Source organism: Octopus sinensis, linkage group LG21, assembly GCF_006345805.1.
Source record: "Octopus sinensis linkage group LG21, ASM634580v1, whole genome shotgun sequence".
NCBI lineage: Eukaryota > Metazoa > Mollusca > Cephalopoda > Octopoda > Octopodidae > Octopus > Octopus sinensis.
In genome coordinates this window covers 4,243,965-4,261,095 of record NC_043017.1, presented here as the reverse complement: position 1 = coordinate 4,261,095, position 17,131 = coordinate 4,243,965, and the positions used below count along the sequence as shown (strand labels likewise).

Sequence of the window (17,131 nt, the reverse complement as noted above, 5' to 3'; positions counted from 1 at the left end):
GACTGAGGTTAAGGAAGTGCTGGAGAATCAGGAGGTTTTCTTTGTGATGGATGACAGTATATGAGATGATGACCATAGTGATAAAAGGTAAGAGAGGTTGGGAAAAGGGGACTTGAAGAGATGGAGTGTATAGTCTTAGTATTGTGGATGTTGGAGGAGAGAGTAACAACTAGAAGTGTAAGAGAAACACTCCCCACCACACACATATAATTGTCTGGCCCTATCAAAGTTGTATATGATCCCTACTCTTCAACTTTCTTGATGAAGTGGAGTAGCATGGAAAGTAAATTCAGTCACGGGAGAGAAATATAAAGCTATGAAGTAGTACTGTCATATTTTGTTTAAATGTGGAGTATCAAAATGTCCTTACTATTTTATTCTTGGTTTGAGATAACTTGCCAACTCGAATTGCCGTCTGCCAGCCTCGTCTGGCACCTGTGTCGGTGGCACATAAAAACACCATCCGAGCGTGGCCGTCTGCCAGCCTCGTCTGGCACCTGTGTCGGTGGCACATAAAAAACACCATCCGAGCGTGGCCGTCTGCCAGCCTCGTCTGGCACCTGTGTCGGTGGCACATAAAATCACCCACTACACTCTCGGAGTGGTTGGCGTTAGGAAGGGCATCCAGCTGTAGAAACACTGCCAGATCTGACTGGCCTGGTGCAGCCTTCGGGCTTGCCAGACCCCAGTTGAACCGTCCAACCCATGCTAGCATGGAAAGCGGACGTTAAACGATGATGATGATGATGATGATGAATTCCCTATAATTATTCATTGAGCCCTTTTTGTAAATCTGTTGAATTCATGTGTATTATATTACACACACGTATATATAATCCTGTTTATATATGCATGTATCTTCCCAGATTTATATCACTACCTATCGATCAATTTTGTTATCTACATATCTCCGTCGACTCATCTATCAATTTCTAAATAGCTATTTATGTGTATTTGTTTATTATCGATCTGTCAATCTATATATCTATCGATAAATGTTTCTAATTATATTTGCGTTCTTTGAATGATATGATGGAAAGGGTCCGAGTAGTAATAATTTTAATGTCTCAACTTTCTGAGTTCAAACGTCGGCGATGTGTATCATGTTTTCAGAGGTTGATAAAACAAGTTCTAATTACGTTACTTAAGTTGCTTCAAGTCAGTGTATATTCTCCACTACTGTTTTGTGGAATTATTCTTCAATTTTTATGAATCACGTGCATATTTAGGTAAAACGTAGTAACCACCTACATACAGTGCATGTATGTGTTTATTTTCATCACTGAAATTAATGCGTGTGCTTGCTTGTTAGTGTATGAGCGTGAAATTGTGTCTGTGCGCATAACTGAGTCTCTGTATGTATGCGTGTGTGTGTGTGCATGCGGGCACATGTATGCATGTGCGTGTTTTTTAGATATACATTCATATGTACACATCTGCATGCGTGCACATATAAAGTAAGCTACGGGCACAGATATACTTTCACGCTCATATACTAATAAGCAAGCATATCCATTATATATGTGTGTGTATGTGTGCGCTGCTATGTATGTGCATCTGTAACTGACTCATCTTCATAAGAGAGGAGGCAATCAGAACCAGTTGCTGCTACTACCCCTGTTACAAGTGCCCCTCCTTCGCTTTTCCATTTCCAGGCTGCTGCTGCCACTAATTTCATGCCGGAAGTGTGTAAAACGCAACAACACAGTTCGGCAGCACAAGTTGTTTTGTCACGGAACGAAGGAAAAGAGTATCAACAACAGATACTTAAACATCGCCATCGCTTCCACCACAGACTCCATCTCCATCATCTCACAACAACAACAAAGTACCTCACGGAACGTCGCTTACCCTGCAAGAATTGGTGTAACATAGGCTTAATTAATTTAGCTGATTGGCCACATTCTTCATTGATACCCACCCATGGGCTTGGTCGCTTATTTCAATAAATAAGAACATTTTTATTCAGATCTTAATCCACTCCCTTATACACTCTTTGTTTTTACATGTCTTCACTCCCGTCTATTGTTTACCACGATACACTAATACTCAGTCTCCTGGCAACTACAAACACATCAAAACTAACGGATTTTTGGATTTCTAGTTAAAGGCGTCCTGCCTTCGTTCTTTTTCACTTCGCTGTGATCTTAGTGCGACCATCAGCCAGAACTTTCCTTGGTTGAAGCCTCAGTTTATATAATCAGAACCATCACCTGCAATACTAATAACGAGAACACCTGGCTACCCAATTAAAAGACCACCGTTCCCATAATTATAAGGTAAGGCAGAAATTCTTTATTTTAAAAGCATCCGTAACCCAAATTTTGGGCAACTTATTCGCTCATGGAATTCATGGTGCGCAAATGGTTAGAATTCTACACATCAGTAAATTCCTTGTTTCCTTGGATTCTACTCTTCTACTACATACATAAACGTATAAATGTATATTGACTATCAAACCTTGATAATTTCATTTATATTCATTCATCTATGATAAATCGTGAACTGTTTCTTTTATCTCCCACAAAGTTATAATCTTTCTTTGGTAAAATCAATTTAAAACACCAAAATTATTAAATGCATTACATTTAATATACATCGATTTTAGCATGTTTTAAACTAGTTTTCTTTGCTCTTTTCTATATTTATTTATCTCTTATTTTCATTTTAATATTCAGTTTGTTTAGAAATCCATTTTTTTTCCAAACAATTTTGGTATTTTAAACTCTTGGACTTATAATATGTTGCCTTGGCTTATAACGATTTAACCAAAATTGAATTCCATAAATTCCAATGGCTATATCTATATCGAAGGTCAGTTTCCTCAGTTTCTTGCGAATAAACTGAAGGTTAAACCCAGTTTAATCGATCGTATAGACCACAGTCCTTTCGACCTGGCACTTATTTTACCGACTTATTTGGGTTTCATCGGGGAAGTGACTTCGTCCTCAAACCATTGGGATCAGTTTCTGTTTCGTGTAGGTAAACTGAGAGGTAAATTTCGGAGGTTTCGTGTTGCGACTGAGGGTTAAAGCTAGGTGCTAAGGATAATGATTAACTAACCAAGAATTTCGTAGGCTTAATTAATAATCAGCTTTTCCGTTGACTGTGAACCAGTTTCTTATGTATTAAACTAAAACAATTATTTCTTAGGTTATTTCTATGTTTTATTTCAATCTCTCCTCAGCTGTTGTGTTAGAAACTATTCTGTTATATTTCTCTAACTTTTCAATGTCCAAATATTTGTTAGCTCGAGCGCTAGGAATAGTCATATCTCCATCAACTCCTGCGTTGATATCTAAGGTACAAAAAAAAAAGTCTAAGGCCACATTGGATAATGTAGTTCTATAAATTCGTACAAAGGAAAAAGGAAAGAAACGGGATGGTCGTGGTTAGCATGTCTTTGATCGAGCCTTTCAATCAGTGTTGATCTGGGCTAAACGTGACAGCCACCTGTATTAATTAGGTGTTTGTGCTCACAGGAAGCTGTTTGCTTCATCGATATTGATGGCTTATTTGGTTGCTGTGTTTGTTGTTCTATTGTCGCATAAACACTGCAGTAACCTTGCTACTTTCGCCTTAATTGTTCTTTGGAGATGTTTAAGCCAGCAGAGGAAGACCTCTACACGTTCGATCGAAAATTCCCCTTAAATCAAGAAAGAAATGGACGAGCAACGACAACTATTGGGAAATAGCAACCAAAATCTCTCAAATCCATGTTAAAGAAGAAAAAAAAAAAAGGGGGCGCATTAGATATAACTGTTTGAAAACGGCGGGAATGTCTGGGAGGCTTGTTATTCGCGGTGGGTTTTTTGTGAACGCAAAACTTTCCCATATTCAGCATAGTCGTTATTAATGTGGTTTGTTGCTATATATGTATGTATGAGGCATGAAAGACAATATTGACCTCGGAATTCTGAGTTCAGATTTCGCCTAGATCTGCTTTGCTTTTTATCCCCACCCCCTCCCAAGGGTGCCCACTAGTAAGTGAGGCCCTGGAGAGATGAAGAGTAAAGTATCAGTCCAAGTACTGCGGTCGATGTAATTGACTTGACCCTCTCTCCTCAAAATTGCTCTCCTTGTACCAGTATTTGAACCCATTCTCTGCTTTTCATCCTTTTGGGGTCGATAAGATAAGTACCAGTCGATTTACCCCCCTCTCCTGAAATTACTGGCCTTGTGCAAAAATTTGAAACCATTATTTTTATTACTGTAATTAAAATGATGACGATGATGACATACCTGCCATATTTTATTCAAGTACCTCAAGTATCAGCTTTTACTCTCAGTACCCTTTCATATATGCCATAACCCCCACCTACCCTACCTGCTCACTGCAGCCTTCCTTATGTATTACTTCATCTCCCCCTCCTCACCTCTCCTATACCTTGTTCATCAGCCCGTTACAGTCTGATCTATCCCTCCTGTGCCACAGCTACCTTTCATCTTACGCCCCCTCCATGCTGATATATCCTATCAACTGTACCTCTTCTACCCACAATTTCTAACCATCTGTTACTCCCTTCCCCTGACCCACTATCTATATCCCCTCTTATGCTCACCTTGCTGTACCTTGAGAATTTCCTTTGTAACTCTATCACTACCATCCTTATCTCCTTTCCAGTTACCCCTATATAATGTGTGTATTCCCTGTATCTCTCGCAAGACACCTATGCTTGTCCCTCTATCATTCTTTAGTCTTTCAACACTTGGTATAAAGCTGTCTTCCTGCCTACCACTTTCTCCCTGTTCTCTTTCTGTCTCGCCAGTTACTTGGCAATCTCACTAGTGCTGGTGGCATGAAAAAGTATCTGGTACATACTGTAATACGGTTGGCATAAGGAAAGGTATCCAGTTGCAGAAACCATGCCGAAGCTGACACGGGAGCTCAGCGCAGCCCTGTGGCTCACTAGATCCTGTCAAGCCATCCAACCCATGGATCAAATTATGATATATATATATATATATATATATCATCATCATCATCATCATCATCATCGTTTAGCGTCCACTTTCCATGCTAGCATGGGTTGGACGGTTCGACTGGGGTCTGGGAAGCCAGAAGGCTGCACCAGGCCCAGTCTGATCTGGCAATGTTTCTACGGCTGGATGCCCTTCCTAACACCAACCACTCCGTGAGTGTAGTGGGTGCTTTTTATGTGCCACCAGCACAAGTGTCAGACGAGGCTGGCAAACAGATGGTGCTTTTTATATGCCACCGGCATGGGGGCCAGGCGAGGCTGGCAACGATATATATATATAAGGCAAGCTGGCAGAAACGTTTGCACACCAGGTGAAATGCTTAGCGGTATTTCGTCTGTTGTTACGTTCTGAGTTCAAATTCCACCGAGGTCGACTTTGCCTTTCATCCTTTCAGGGTCGATAAATTAAGTACCAGTTACGCACTGGGGTCAATGTAATCGACTTAATCCGTTTGTCTGTCCTTGTTTAGCCCCTTGTGGGTTGTAAAGAAATACATATATGTACATCTGACTTTGATCTTATTGAAATTATTGGTATTGATTTTTTTTTCCCTTTATTTATTTATTATTTATTTATTTTTTTTGGTCTTTTGTAGGTTTAGTGATCTGTCATCCTGCAACTAAATGAATAAACCACCGGTGCCATACCTGGAGTCTACATTCCATATACACCAACGCTATGAAGACACGGCGTTGCTAATTTTCCAGCAAATCCAGAAGAAAAAGAGGTCGAATTATTCCCAGTTTTCAAACAAACCATTCCCGTCAACATCCAACTTCATCCAGGTGGATCACTATGGCAACAGTGGAGTGGTGGCAAAAAAGGATGTGTCACAACCGATCGAAACGTTGTTACCAGACAAGATAAAATAGCTTCGAAGACATGCACGATACTCTAAAGCTCACGACAGCCAGAGAGCACCTGCCACATCGTCAAGCTTTACTTTAAGGTATCGAGCAAGAATAAGATGGGTGGGGGAAATACGATAGGAACAGAATTGAGAATGACAAGTTGATTAATGACTTTTGGATGGGTTACATAGATATACTACATTTATATATATGCTGCTTTTTGAGGCATGGAGATTCTGCCTTATTTCAATACTAATAGTGAGCCTGTTGCTTTTGTGTGGTACTTGCTTGAGACTAGTGGGGATGCACCAAAATGTAGGGTAGGACATAGTGCTTGTGTGGTGAAGCCAAGCAACTCAGAGGCACCTAATAACAATGGACAGCTTTATCTAATCGGTGGTGCCAATCCAGATAACACATTCTCTGATAATCCAATTCTAGACTTGAACTCTTGGCAATGGGGTTACAAAGAGTTCACCGGATTCGTGCCCCGCTATGAACAGTCATTGTTTTCAATCCGGAATAATTCCAGCTCTATCTATATCTTTGGTGGAGCAAACCAAACTGACACTCTCAATGACATCCAATACTTGGATACCGATGCCAGCAAATGGCTGACGCTAACTCCCAAAGGGGACATACCAGTTCCCAGGACCCACCACTCTACCACCTCTGTTGATGACCAGTTTGTTGTCTTTGGTGGTGGAGCACAAGGCACGAGCCCAGTGCTGGACGCTAAGGTGCACTCCTTCAGTGTGCCCACATCCACCTGGTCCACGCTGGATATCAAGGGACCAGTGCCAAAACCTCGTCTTGGACATATCTCAGTTAGTATCGACAAGAAAGTCTACATCCATGGAGGACTGTGCGAGGACAAGTTCTTTGATGACTTCCACGTTTTGGATCTGGAGACAGAGTCATGGCAACAGCTGGAGGTATCCGGTCAACATCCTTCTGCTCGTGCTGCTCACGGGGCTGTTGCCAATGGTGATAACATCTACATTTTTGGAGGGATGTCTGTAGATGGCGCACTCAATGATTTTTACCAAGTGGACACAGGTGAGTGATTGCCCATCACAATCACCATAACATCATCACACCACCCTACTACTACTACTACTACTACTACCACCACTATCACAACCACTGCTCACATCATCACACCACCACTACTACTACTACTACCACCACAACCACTGCTCACATCATCACACTACTACTACTAACACCACTACCACAACCACTGCTCACATCATCACACCACTACTACTACTACTACCATCACTGCTCACATCATCACACTACTACTACTACTACTACTACCACCACCACAACCACTGCTCACATCATCACACTACTACTACTACTACTACTACCACCACCACAACCACTGCTCACATCATCACACCACCACCATACTACCACTACTACTGCTATTACTACTACTACAACTACTACTACCACCACCACCACCACCACTGCTCACATCATCACACTACTACTACTACTACCACCACAACCACTGCTCACATCATCACACCACCACCATACTACCACTACTACTACTATTACTACTACTACAACTACTACTACCACCACCACCACCACCACCACTGCTCACATCATCACACCACTACTACTACTACCACCCTCTACAACACCTATACCACCTTCCAATTTTTTTTTTTTTATTTCTATAGCTTCACTGATTTCTACCCGAATTGCCGTTGATGCACCAGCACCAAGACCCCGTCTCGACTTTGCCATGACCATCACCGAAATAACTTTAGATCAGCCACAATCACAAAGAAGTGGTTCAGATGTTGAGAACTTGGAACCCTCGGAAGACCACGAGGAATCCACCCAGGAAGAGCTTCAGGCTTCCAATGGTATTGTCCCTACCCTTTCTGTTATTTGTCCGTGTTGTTGCTGCTTTGTTTGTTTGTTTGTTTGTTTGTTGAGCGAACGGTCTTCGAGAAGTCCGAAACGTGGTCCTTAGCTATTCATAAGACCCGCAGAAGAGAAAGCAGGTCAGCCCCCGACACCGAGAGCATCGACGGTTGGATGAATGTGCATCCAGGCTCAGTGGTTGCGTAGGAAGTCAGGAACAAGAAGGTGCACTTCTTCCACCTTTTACGTGCCACTGACACGGAAGCCAATTAGCCGCTCTGTCAACGATCATACTCGTATGGCGCTCTTTGCACCCCACTAGCACAGATACCAGTCATCGAATTTGATTTTGATATATATATATATGTATGTGTGTGTGTTCTTATGAATTTGTAGGCTTACTTTACTATATTGATTTGGTGTTAGCATTTGACAATTCCAGCCAATCTTAAAAGCTGACTACTTTATAAAGTGTACCTTTATAAAGTGTACCTTGTGAAAGGTAAGAGAGTCCAGTTTGCTGGACATTGTTGTAGAGCTGAAAAAGAGGTAATTTCTACTCTTCTCCTCTGGAAGCCATCTACTCGCAATACCAGAGGGCACACACTCTCCTACCCTGATGTAATCTCCAGGGATACAGGCATCCAGCAACAAGACCTCCGTAATGCCATGATGGACCGTGAAGTCTGGCGTAGCATGGTAAATTCCATTGTCTCAACCACGGTCGAACGATGATGATGATGATGATAAAGTGTACTTAGTGCATTTTATCATGGCATTGTTGCTTGTACTCTGTAGGACTAAAGAATCCTCACTACTCTATGATGTGTTAACTTGCTTGAGGCAATATGACTGCTGGGAAGGTGAATAGAGGAAGGTGATGACAGAAGAATGAGGATGCATGGATGATAGCAACATGTCTATGGTGGTTGAAATATCATCATCATCATCATCATCATTTAATGTCTAGTTTCCATGCTTGCTTGGGTTGAACAATAAATATAAAACAAAATGGAACATTAAGAGAAAAGCTTCTCACTGTGACTGACCTATGGAATAAATAACAACAACAACAACCATAATTCAGTTAAGATGTTGTATTGAAAGGGTTAACCCTTTCAATACTATATTTATTTTGAAATGCATTGCTTTAATTTCAATTAGTTTATCATAATAACTAGCAGTATCGCCCGGTGTTGCTCGAGTTTGTTTCAATCCTTTAGAATTGAATGTTTGAAAAGTAAAAATTTCGCATTATGTAGCTTGTTATTCTCTTCAAGTGAACATTTTTCTAGTTGAAATACACCGAAAAATGGCGACACAGCAGTCAAAAAATCGTAAAAAATTGGGATTTTCATTGAAAAAAGCACCTTTTTGATGTAAATAATTTTTGGTCTTAACATGGTCTGATTTGAATATTTTCTTCTACGGAATGAAGAGCAAGCCTTCTTCTATCATACTCTCAATTTTGGTCAACTTGCGCCGCAGGGTCTCGGAGGAGATTGTGTTAGTTGAAGGCTACCAAACCTGCCATACACACACGCAGACAACTTCAGCTTTATATAGAGAGAGATTAAGAATCTAAGAAAATCATTTTGTTGTTATAAAGTTGGAGTTTGGAACATGAATTAACATGAAATTTTGATAGAGGATTTTAATTTAGATTATTTTAAAACACTCTGTTCCATGGGACCAGGGGTGGTCATAGGCAGTTTGATATCAATAAGGTTAGCTAAGGTTAGCTCAGATTGAAAAAGCTCTTGATCAAAAACATTCCGGTCATGACCATCTGGTTGTTTTTCCCTTTTGTTTTTTTATTCTTTCAGACATAATGTATCTAAGTCTACATTTACCCATGATCTTCCTTTATTTTTAAATGGTAGGGTGTGGTTTGAGAGTGATTTGGCTACAATTTCTAGCTTCGTTGAGGTCTCTTCATTAACAGTAAGGCTTGTTGCGTTGTTGTATGTGGAAATAGCGAAGCAGTTCGCAGAAATAATGAGGGTGGAAGTAGCAGTAACAGTAGTAGTAGTAGTAGTAATAGTAGTTCCCAGCGCCATACTTATTCTTTCAAGTACTTCCTACACAATACCATTTCTGAATGAATGCTTTCTCTCTCACCATCTCTCTTGCGTGTGTTTGTCAAAATTCAAAAGACAATTCCAAGTGGTTTGCCATTCTACAATTAAGAAGCTTTCATCTCCCTCTTATAAAAATGTTTACACTTGACATTTAAAACTAATATGAAACGAAAGCATACATGCTCCTAACCTCTTCTCTCCTTCATCTTCTTCCACTTTCTCTTGCGTTCTTTGTTTCATAATCTGTTCTTTCCAGAACTGCCAGCTTCTGAAACCCTTCCTCTTTCTTTCTCTAATTTCTGGCAGTAATTAACCTACTGATAATATCCATGTCACCAGTCTTGCGGGGCCAGCAACATTATCATGTTGTCTTCTTTCCACCTTATTTCACTTGCTAAAAATAAAAAGGTGAAGGTTCAGTGGTTTACGTCTCTCTGCACTTGCACTGTGTTGTGCCTGTGATCAAGAAACTTAACATGCTCTGATAGCCCAGTTCTCATCATCATCGTCATTTAACGTCCGTTCTCTATGCTAGCATGGGTTGGACGATTCGACTGGGGTTTGGGAAGCCAGAAGGCTGCACCAGGCTCCAGTCTGATCTGGCAGTGTTTCTACAGCTGGATGCCCTTCCTAACGCCAGCCACTCCGAGAGTGTAGTGGGTGCTTTTTATGTGCCACCGGCACAAGGGGCCAGAGGAGCTGACATCGACCACGATCGGATGGTGCGTTTTACGTGCCACCAGCATGGAAGCCATTCAAGGCAGAACTGGCATTGGCCATGTTCGAATGGTGCTCTTTACGTCATTGCCTCTGTGAGGCCCAACGTTCGAAGGTCATGCTTCACCACCTCCTCCCATGTCTTGCTGGGTCTCCCTCTACTCCATATATTATATATATATATATATTTCTTTATTGCCCACAAGGGGCTAAACATAGAGGGGACAAACAAGGATGGACAAATGGATTGAATCGATTACATCGACACCAGTGCGTAACTGGTACTTAATTTATCGACCCCGAAAGGATGAAAGGCAAAGTATATATACACACACACACACACACACACACACATATGACAGGCATCTGCCAAATCCACTCACAAGGTTTTGTTCTGCAAAGATGCCACACAGTGGGACTGAACCTGAGACTACGCGGTTGGGAAACAAAATTCTTAACCACACAGCTACAATTGTACCTCTAGTCACACAAATCACATTGATCTTTAGTAGCATGTTTGTAAGCTTATAAGTTTGTGATTAGCAAGAAATTTGTTTTTATTGTGTTGTTTTGTGTATATCATTAGTGTCAGTTTGTTGTTTATTACAACACATTTTGTGTTCCGTTTCATGAGATTTTTAATGATGTGTTTTATGAAGGTTTTAATTTCAATAGGTGTGGTGCCTGACGTGTTTATTGGATTGTATGTGTGTCTATTGTTCTGTGGCCGGGTGTACAGATTGTATGTGGTGTTCTGTAGTTTTCTTTATGTAGTGCTTCGTTTGTGAAGGAAAGTCTAGTCTAAATGCTTTTCTTAGTAGGGATTTCATTACTGACATTTTGTGTCCGGGCAGACTTTCCTGGTTTTCCTATAAGTACAGGGAATGGTGACAAGAGTGAGATGCACATGGCAGAAGAAACAGTAACCGAACAGTGTGCTGACTTGAGAGAGTGTGTCTTACTGAAACTGCAGTGTAAATACATGTACGCAAAATTAAAAATATGAAATGGTGACAATTCTATCGCATTCTGTATATATGTGTATATTTATAGATGTGTGTGTGTGTGTATACATATATATATATATATATATATATATTAATAGTTATCGCCATACTAATATGGCAGTCTATAAATATAAGACTAAAGCTGTCGCTGATTAGCTCCAAGAGGCCATCGCCTCTAGCTAGCTATATGACACACGAACCTGCGTCCATTACAATCTTCGAACAGGGGAGGTCAGCCGCTTCACCTTGCTGCTCAGACATCTGCAGACATGTTTCAGGGTTGTTGCCCTTTATCAATGCAGCGTAGTCAGAACCAGCAGGTGTCGCTACTGACCGTCTGTTCGAAGATTTTATTTACCTAGTTACAGTGGAATACATCCACTTGTTTTCAATAATAGAAATATTAAAATACAAGTCTCTCTAAAGAAGATTAGGGCAGCGTTACTAGATATTAATAGTTATTAATAATTAATAACTATTAATATCCAGTCACCTGCTGGATATTAATAGTTATTAATATATTAATAACTATTATATCCAGTAACACTGCCCTAATCTTCTTTAGAGAGACTTAGTAATTTTAATATTTCTATTATATATATATATATATATATATATATGGATCAAAACAGTTTGGATCAAACTGTTTTGATCCAGTATATGTTGAGAATTTGTGGTGCTAATGCACTTCAAAGATATTTTAACTGACTGCTGCAATGAATTCTTAAACGCACATATAACATCCAAAGGTACATCTTTTTTCCTCTGATGAAATTATACTCATGCCACATAAATGTAAATTTAAGGTACAAATTTGTAATTAACTTATCGAGTATTAATTGAAACAGCTGTAAGAAGTGACAACGACCAGTTCGTTAACAATAAACAATTATTAACTTCCTTATCTTCATTTTCTTTTCTTCTTTTAAATGGATATAATCTATAGGCTTTATATATACCTATTGTCTTAAAGGGAATTTTATTCCCCCAAAATACTAAGTATTCAACCAGTATTTCCTTGGGTACAACCATCCCTTCACGAGGTTAACACATCCTCTAATTAAATTTACATGTGTGTGTGTGTAGTGTGTTTATATGTGTGTGTGCATGTGTGTGTGTGTGTTGATATATATATATAATTTATTTAAAAGCAGTAGAAATATAACGAAAGCTGTTACTCAGAGTTTCATGTTCCTGTTCATCAGGAAACTCTGAGTAACAGCTTTTGTTATATTTCTTCTGCTTTTAAATATAGCATATTACTCTACCTCTGGTATTCGAATACTATTTTTTCCACCTTGTTTCACATTTATGTGCTTACTCCAGTATATATATATATATATATATGCTCAACATAGTGTATGTTGAGAATTTGTGGTGCTAATGCACTTCTATATCTTAGGAGAGGGGCTTTCTCCGTCCAGGTTGCAGATCCATGGAATAAGCTGCCGGACGAGATGGTGAGGATGCTGACGACCGCTCGGTTCAAAGTCTCCCTTGACCACAAGTGGCCTGAACTCTTTACATGAACACCACCCTGTACATAACTCCATGTCCCCCTACATGACCTTGCTTTTTGCTTTTTGAGCCAAAAAATTAACTAACTAACTAACTAATATCTCCTGCTTATTTGACTCCGTAATGATTGACATTCATAAAATGCCTCCCCTCTGAGTTTTCTCTTTTGTCTTTTATTGTAGGGTGTGAAAGTGTAGAAAACGTGGAGTGCAGTTCGAGGGAAACGTACACAGTTTGTCTCATCCATGGCGGTATGGATACGGAAGGTGGAATCTTTAACGACACCCTTGTCATCTTTCTTTCTTGAACTCTTGAACAGTTTTTTTTTCTTCTTTTTTAGTATTTTATTCTCATGCCTCAATTGATCAAAATTTCTCTTTTAAAAATTCAACTTTTATTCTTCTTGACTTCTCTTTTCAAACTCTTATCTTCATTAGTGCAATCTCTTATGTTACACTAATACAGCCCTCTAAATTCTATTAATAGAGTTTTTTTAACTCTCTTCCTATATATTTCCAATCTTTAACAAAACAGTATCCTAAATTTCCACAAATGCAACTATTCAACTTCACCAATATAGATCCTACAGTGCCAGTGCAGTCCCCTAAAATCCCACCAATACAGACCCCTAAATTCCACAAATACATTTATTTTAAATCAATTTTTTTACATTCCCTTATTGTTTCCTTAACATCTCCTTATTTACTAAGTATTGGCCTTAGTACATCAATATTGACCACCCCTTCATCTTAAAACCTCCCTTTGCCCGAAGACTTCCCTGTTGGCTTTGTCCTGATAGATTTTCCTTTCTTTCTGCAACTCTGCTAATCTACTCATGTGGATCAACAAATCCACATCCATTTATATCTTAAATCACAACAGTTGCTCAATAAATACAAATCTGTTAATCTAATTACCCCAAACAGTTGCTCAATCAACCAACATCTTTTGATCTAATAATCTACTTCTGTTGATTAACAAATTCACATCTGTTGATCTATTATTAATATACAATAATTTCCCAACAAATCTACGACTGTTAATTTATTAATCGACTGTTTAATTTCTCGTTATTTCAGACTGCTTTTAGTTCCCTTCTCACCAAATTCTCATACTTCTTAGCTTTCACCAAAAGATTAATTAAATTAAATGGGGATAATCCCATCTCACAGCCACCACACCACACCACAACTACCATCACACAATACTCATCATTCACCCACTCACTTGCTCCCCTCCTCTTCAACTGACCATTATAATTCCAGTTAATCTCACATCACAAATATATCCTCTCTCATTTAATCTTGCCTCCCACCTATCTCATACAATTATAACATATCTGGGTTTTTTTTTTATATCTATTTAATTATGCATTGAAGCACTTTTAGTAATAATAACATCATGTACTGTAATAATATGTTCAAAACAAACTCCACACGGTCAACACCCGGTACTATTAACATCCCAAATGTCTTCAGCAGCAAATCATACCACTCATATTTTACACAATTGTCACCCAATAAAACAACACAACCTGCTCAGCACATACTTTGCATAGTCACTGCTCAACACTAAAACACAGAATCTCTCACAACATATACAAAACACAGCTGTTTATGTAACAAAATATCAGAACCCACTTTGTACATATTTATTCTACACAACAAACAGACATAACAAGAAAGCAACACTTGAAACAGCAAACAATCCCCACAACAAAAGATAAAATGCACTGTAACAAACACAGTTCCTTACTTCAAAAGGACAAAGCTGCACATGCATATGAAAGGAAGAGATGCACCTAGCAATGCAGTAGAATCTCGCATGAAACTGTTGGAAAGTACTGATAGTAATAATAATAATAATAAGGATTCTAACATAGGCACAAAGCTGTAAAGGTTTTGTTGTGGAAGATGTGGTAATTTGAACTGAGTTTAGTACTTAACTGGTATTTTATTTTATTTAAGGCAGCAAGCTGGCAGAAGCGTTAGAACGCCGGGCGAAATGCTTAGCAGTATTTCATCTACCGGTACGTTCTGAGTTCAAATTCCGCTGGGGTTCGACTTTGCCTTTCATCCTTTCGGGGTCGATAAATTAAGTACCAGTTACGCACTGGGGTCGATGTAATCGACTTAATCTATTTATCTGTCCTTGTTTGTCCTCTCTGTGTTTAGCCCCTTGTAGGTAGTAAAGAAATAGGTATTTTATTTTATATAATAGGGTTGACAAATTGGTAGAGTGGTTTGAATGTCAGATAGACTGCCTTGTGCTGTTTGTTCCACCTCTCTGCATTCTGAGTTCAGATCCCACCGTGGTCAGTTTTGTTTTTCATCATTATACTGTTGATAATGAGGCACCATCAAGAGTTGGGAGTTGGTGGAATTGTTAGAGTGCTAGGCAAGATACCTTGTGGTAGTTGTGAGTTTTTTTGCATTCTGACAGTAACACCTTCTACAATGGCGTATTGACCAAACTGTATAATTGGCTCGTGGTGTAGAGAAAGGGAGACTTGCATGTATGGACAACTGCTGGTCTTTCTACAACAAAGAAACCTTGCCTGGGTCTGCATCTGGGAGTGAAAATTTTATAGTCTCATAAAACGTAGGAAGGTTCTGGATGTATTTTATTGAATCTGGAAGAACAAAAGACAAACTTGTCCTTCACAGCATATGAAGTCAGAACATTAAAAAACAACAACCAAATAACCACAAGGCATTTTCTGACAGTCTACTGATTCTACTTCTACAACAACAACAATAATAATATATTTCCAAGCTCATCCTGTAAAAGAAACAGTTTATCATCGTTAGAGGTAGGATTATTTGAGCGATGGACAACAAAATACTTCACAGTACCTAGTTATCTCCCTTGGTTATTCTGTTGTGTCTGGGGAGAGTCATTTTCTTTTTGTGCCTTATTATGTAACACACTCACCGGTAAAATTTCCACGTTTTTCTTATTTTTATTGTCCTAAAATTTTCGTTGCGTCTTGCAACCTTTTCAATAGTTTTAACACTTTTAGGACAATAAAAATAAGAAAAACGTGGAAATTTTACCGGTGAGTGTGTTACATAATAAGGCACAAAAAAAAAATGACTCTCCCCAGACACAACAGAATATGGCTAATTCTTGGACTTTGTCAATGATAGAAATTATTATTATATAATATAATATATACATTAAATATTTTATTGTTTGGTGGTTGATGAAATAAATGCCAATGTAGGCTGGAGTTGATTCATTTGACTATATTAAAGATTATGACTTTGCAGAATTGGTAGAGTATCAGAAAAGACGCCAAGTTATATTTAGTTATAGCTCTTAATAGTTATGTGTTCAAATCCTTTCATCCCTCAGGGGCAGATAAAATAGAGAACCAGTCAAGTGCTGGGGTGTAAGTATGAACCACCCTTCCTCTCAAGGTTGCTGGCATTGTGCCTAGAACAGAATTCATTATCGTAATAGTAGTAGTAGTTGTAGTGGTAGTAGTAGAAGTAGTAATAAGAACCCTCCTATGGGGGTAACTTCACCTTTCATCCTTTTCCCGGTTAGATAAAGTTAAACACAAGACATTATCGTATGCACTTCCACCTCCACCCTAAATTTTTCTGGTTTTGTGCCAATTGTTATTACTAACGGTAATGAAAAGACGGAAATTTAGAACTGAATGTCTTAGTATTTAATTTTACTTCTTCTTTACGTCTGGTTTCAAATCCTGACAGAGTTGACTCTGCCTTTCATCCTTGAGAGGTCAACAAGAAATATATTGAGGAAAAAAGAAAAATGAACATAAAAAATAAGAATTTGAAACAATTCAAATTGACTAATGTCTCCTCTCCCTACACATGAATGGCCTCATCCCAGTCACTTACAGAAAGCAATTTTTTTGGTAAACCAATCCAGTTTGTGAATTTCCATTTGTAGGAATCTCATTTTAGACACTGAATGGACAGTCACATTGTAATATATTAAAATGTATTGTCAAAGCTTTAATGGATTTACGTGGTTCATATATATTTGTGTGTGTGTGTGTGTGTGTGTCTATGTGTACACACTAACATATACATATATCTACATGTAGATA

At 38.9% G+C, this 17,131-nt stretch overlaps 1 protein-coding gene across 1 annotated transcript; it reads left to right on the top strand.

Annotated features, from left to right (window-relative positions):
- The first annotated feature begins 1,658 nt into the window (after nucleotides 1-1,658).
- On the top strand, nucleotides 1,659-15,801 carry LOC115222893 (rab9 effector protein with kelch motifs). The gene is made up of 5 exons (XM_029793279.2): nucleotides 1,659-2,279; nucleotides 5,579-6,893; nucleotides 7,535-7,723; nucleotides 13,230-14,995; nucleotides 15,247-15,801. The coding sequence occupies exons 2-4, from the start codon at nucleotides 6,062-6,064 to the stop codon at nucleotides 13,352-13,354; spliced, it is 1,146 nt and encodes a 381-aa protein (XP_029649139.1). The 5' UTR covers nucleotides 1,659-2,279; nucleotides 5,579-6,061; the 3' UTR covers nucleotides 13,355-14,995; nucleotides 15,247-15,801.
- Nucleotides 15,802-17,131: the final 1,330 nt, after the last annotated feature.

What these genes read in the sequence shown, in the direction of transcription:
- LOC115222893 (XM_029793279.2), top strand. Translation starts at nt 6,062, where the DNA reads ATGGAGATTCTGCCTTATTTCAATACTAATAGTGAGCCTGTTGCTTTT. An exon ending in TTTTTACCAAGTGGACACAG is followed by an intron (nt 6,894 to 7,534) that starts GTGAGTGATTGC and finishes TTATTTCTATAG; the next exon opens with CTTCACTGATTTCTACCCGA. An exon ending in AGAGCTTCAGGCTTCCAATG is followed by an intron (nt 7,724 to 13,229) that starts GTATTGTCCCTA and finishes CTTTTATTGTAG; the next exon opens with GGTGTGAAAGTGTAGAAAAC.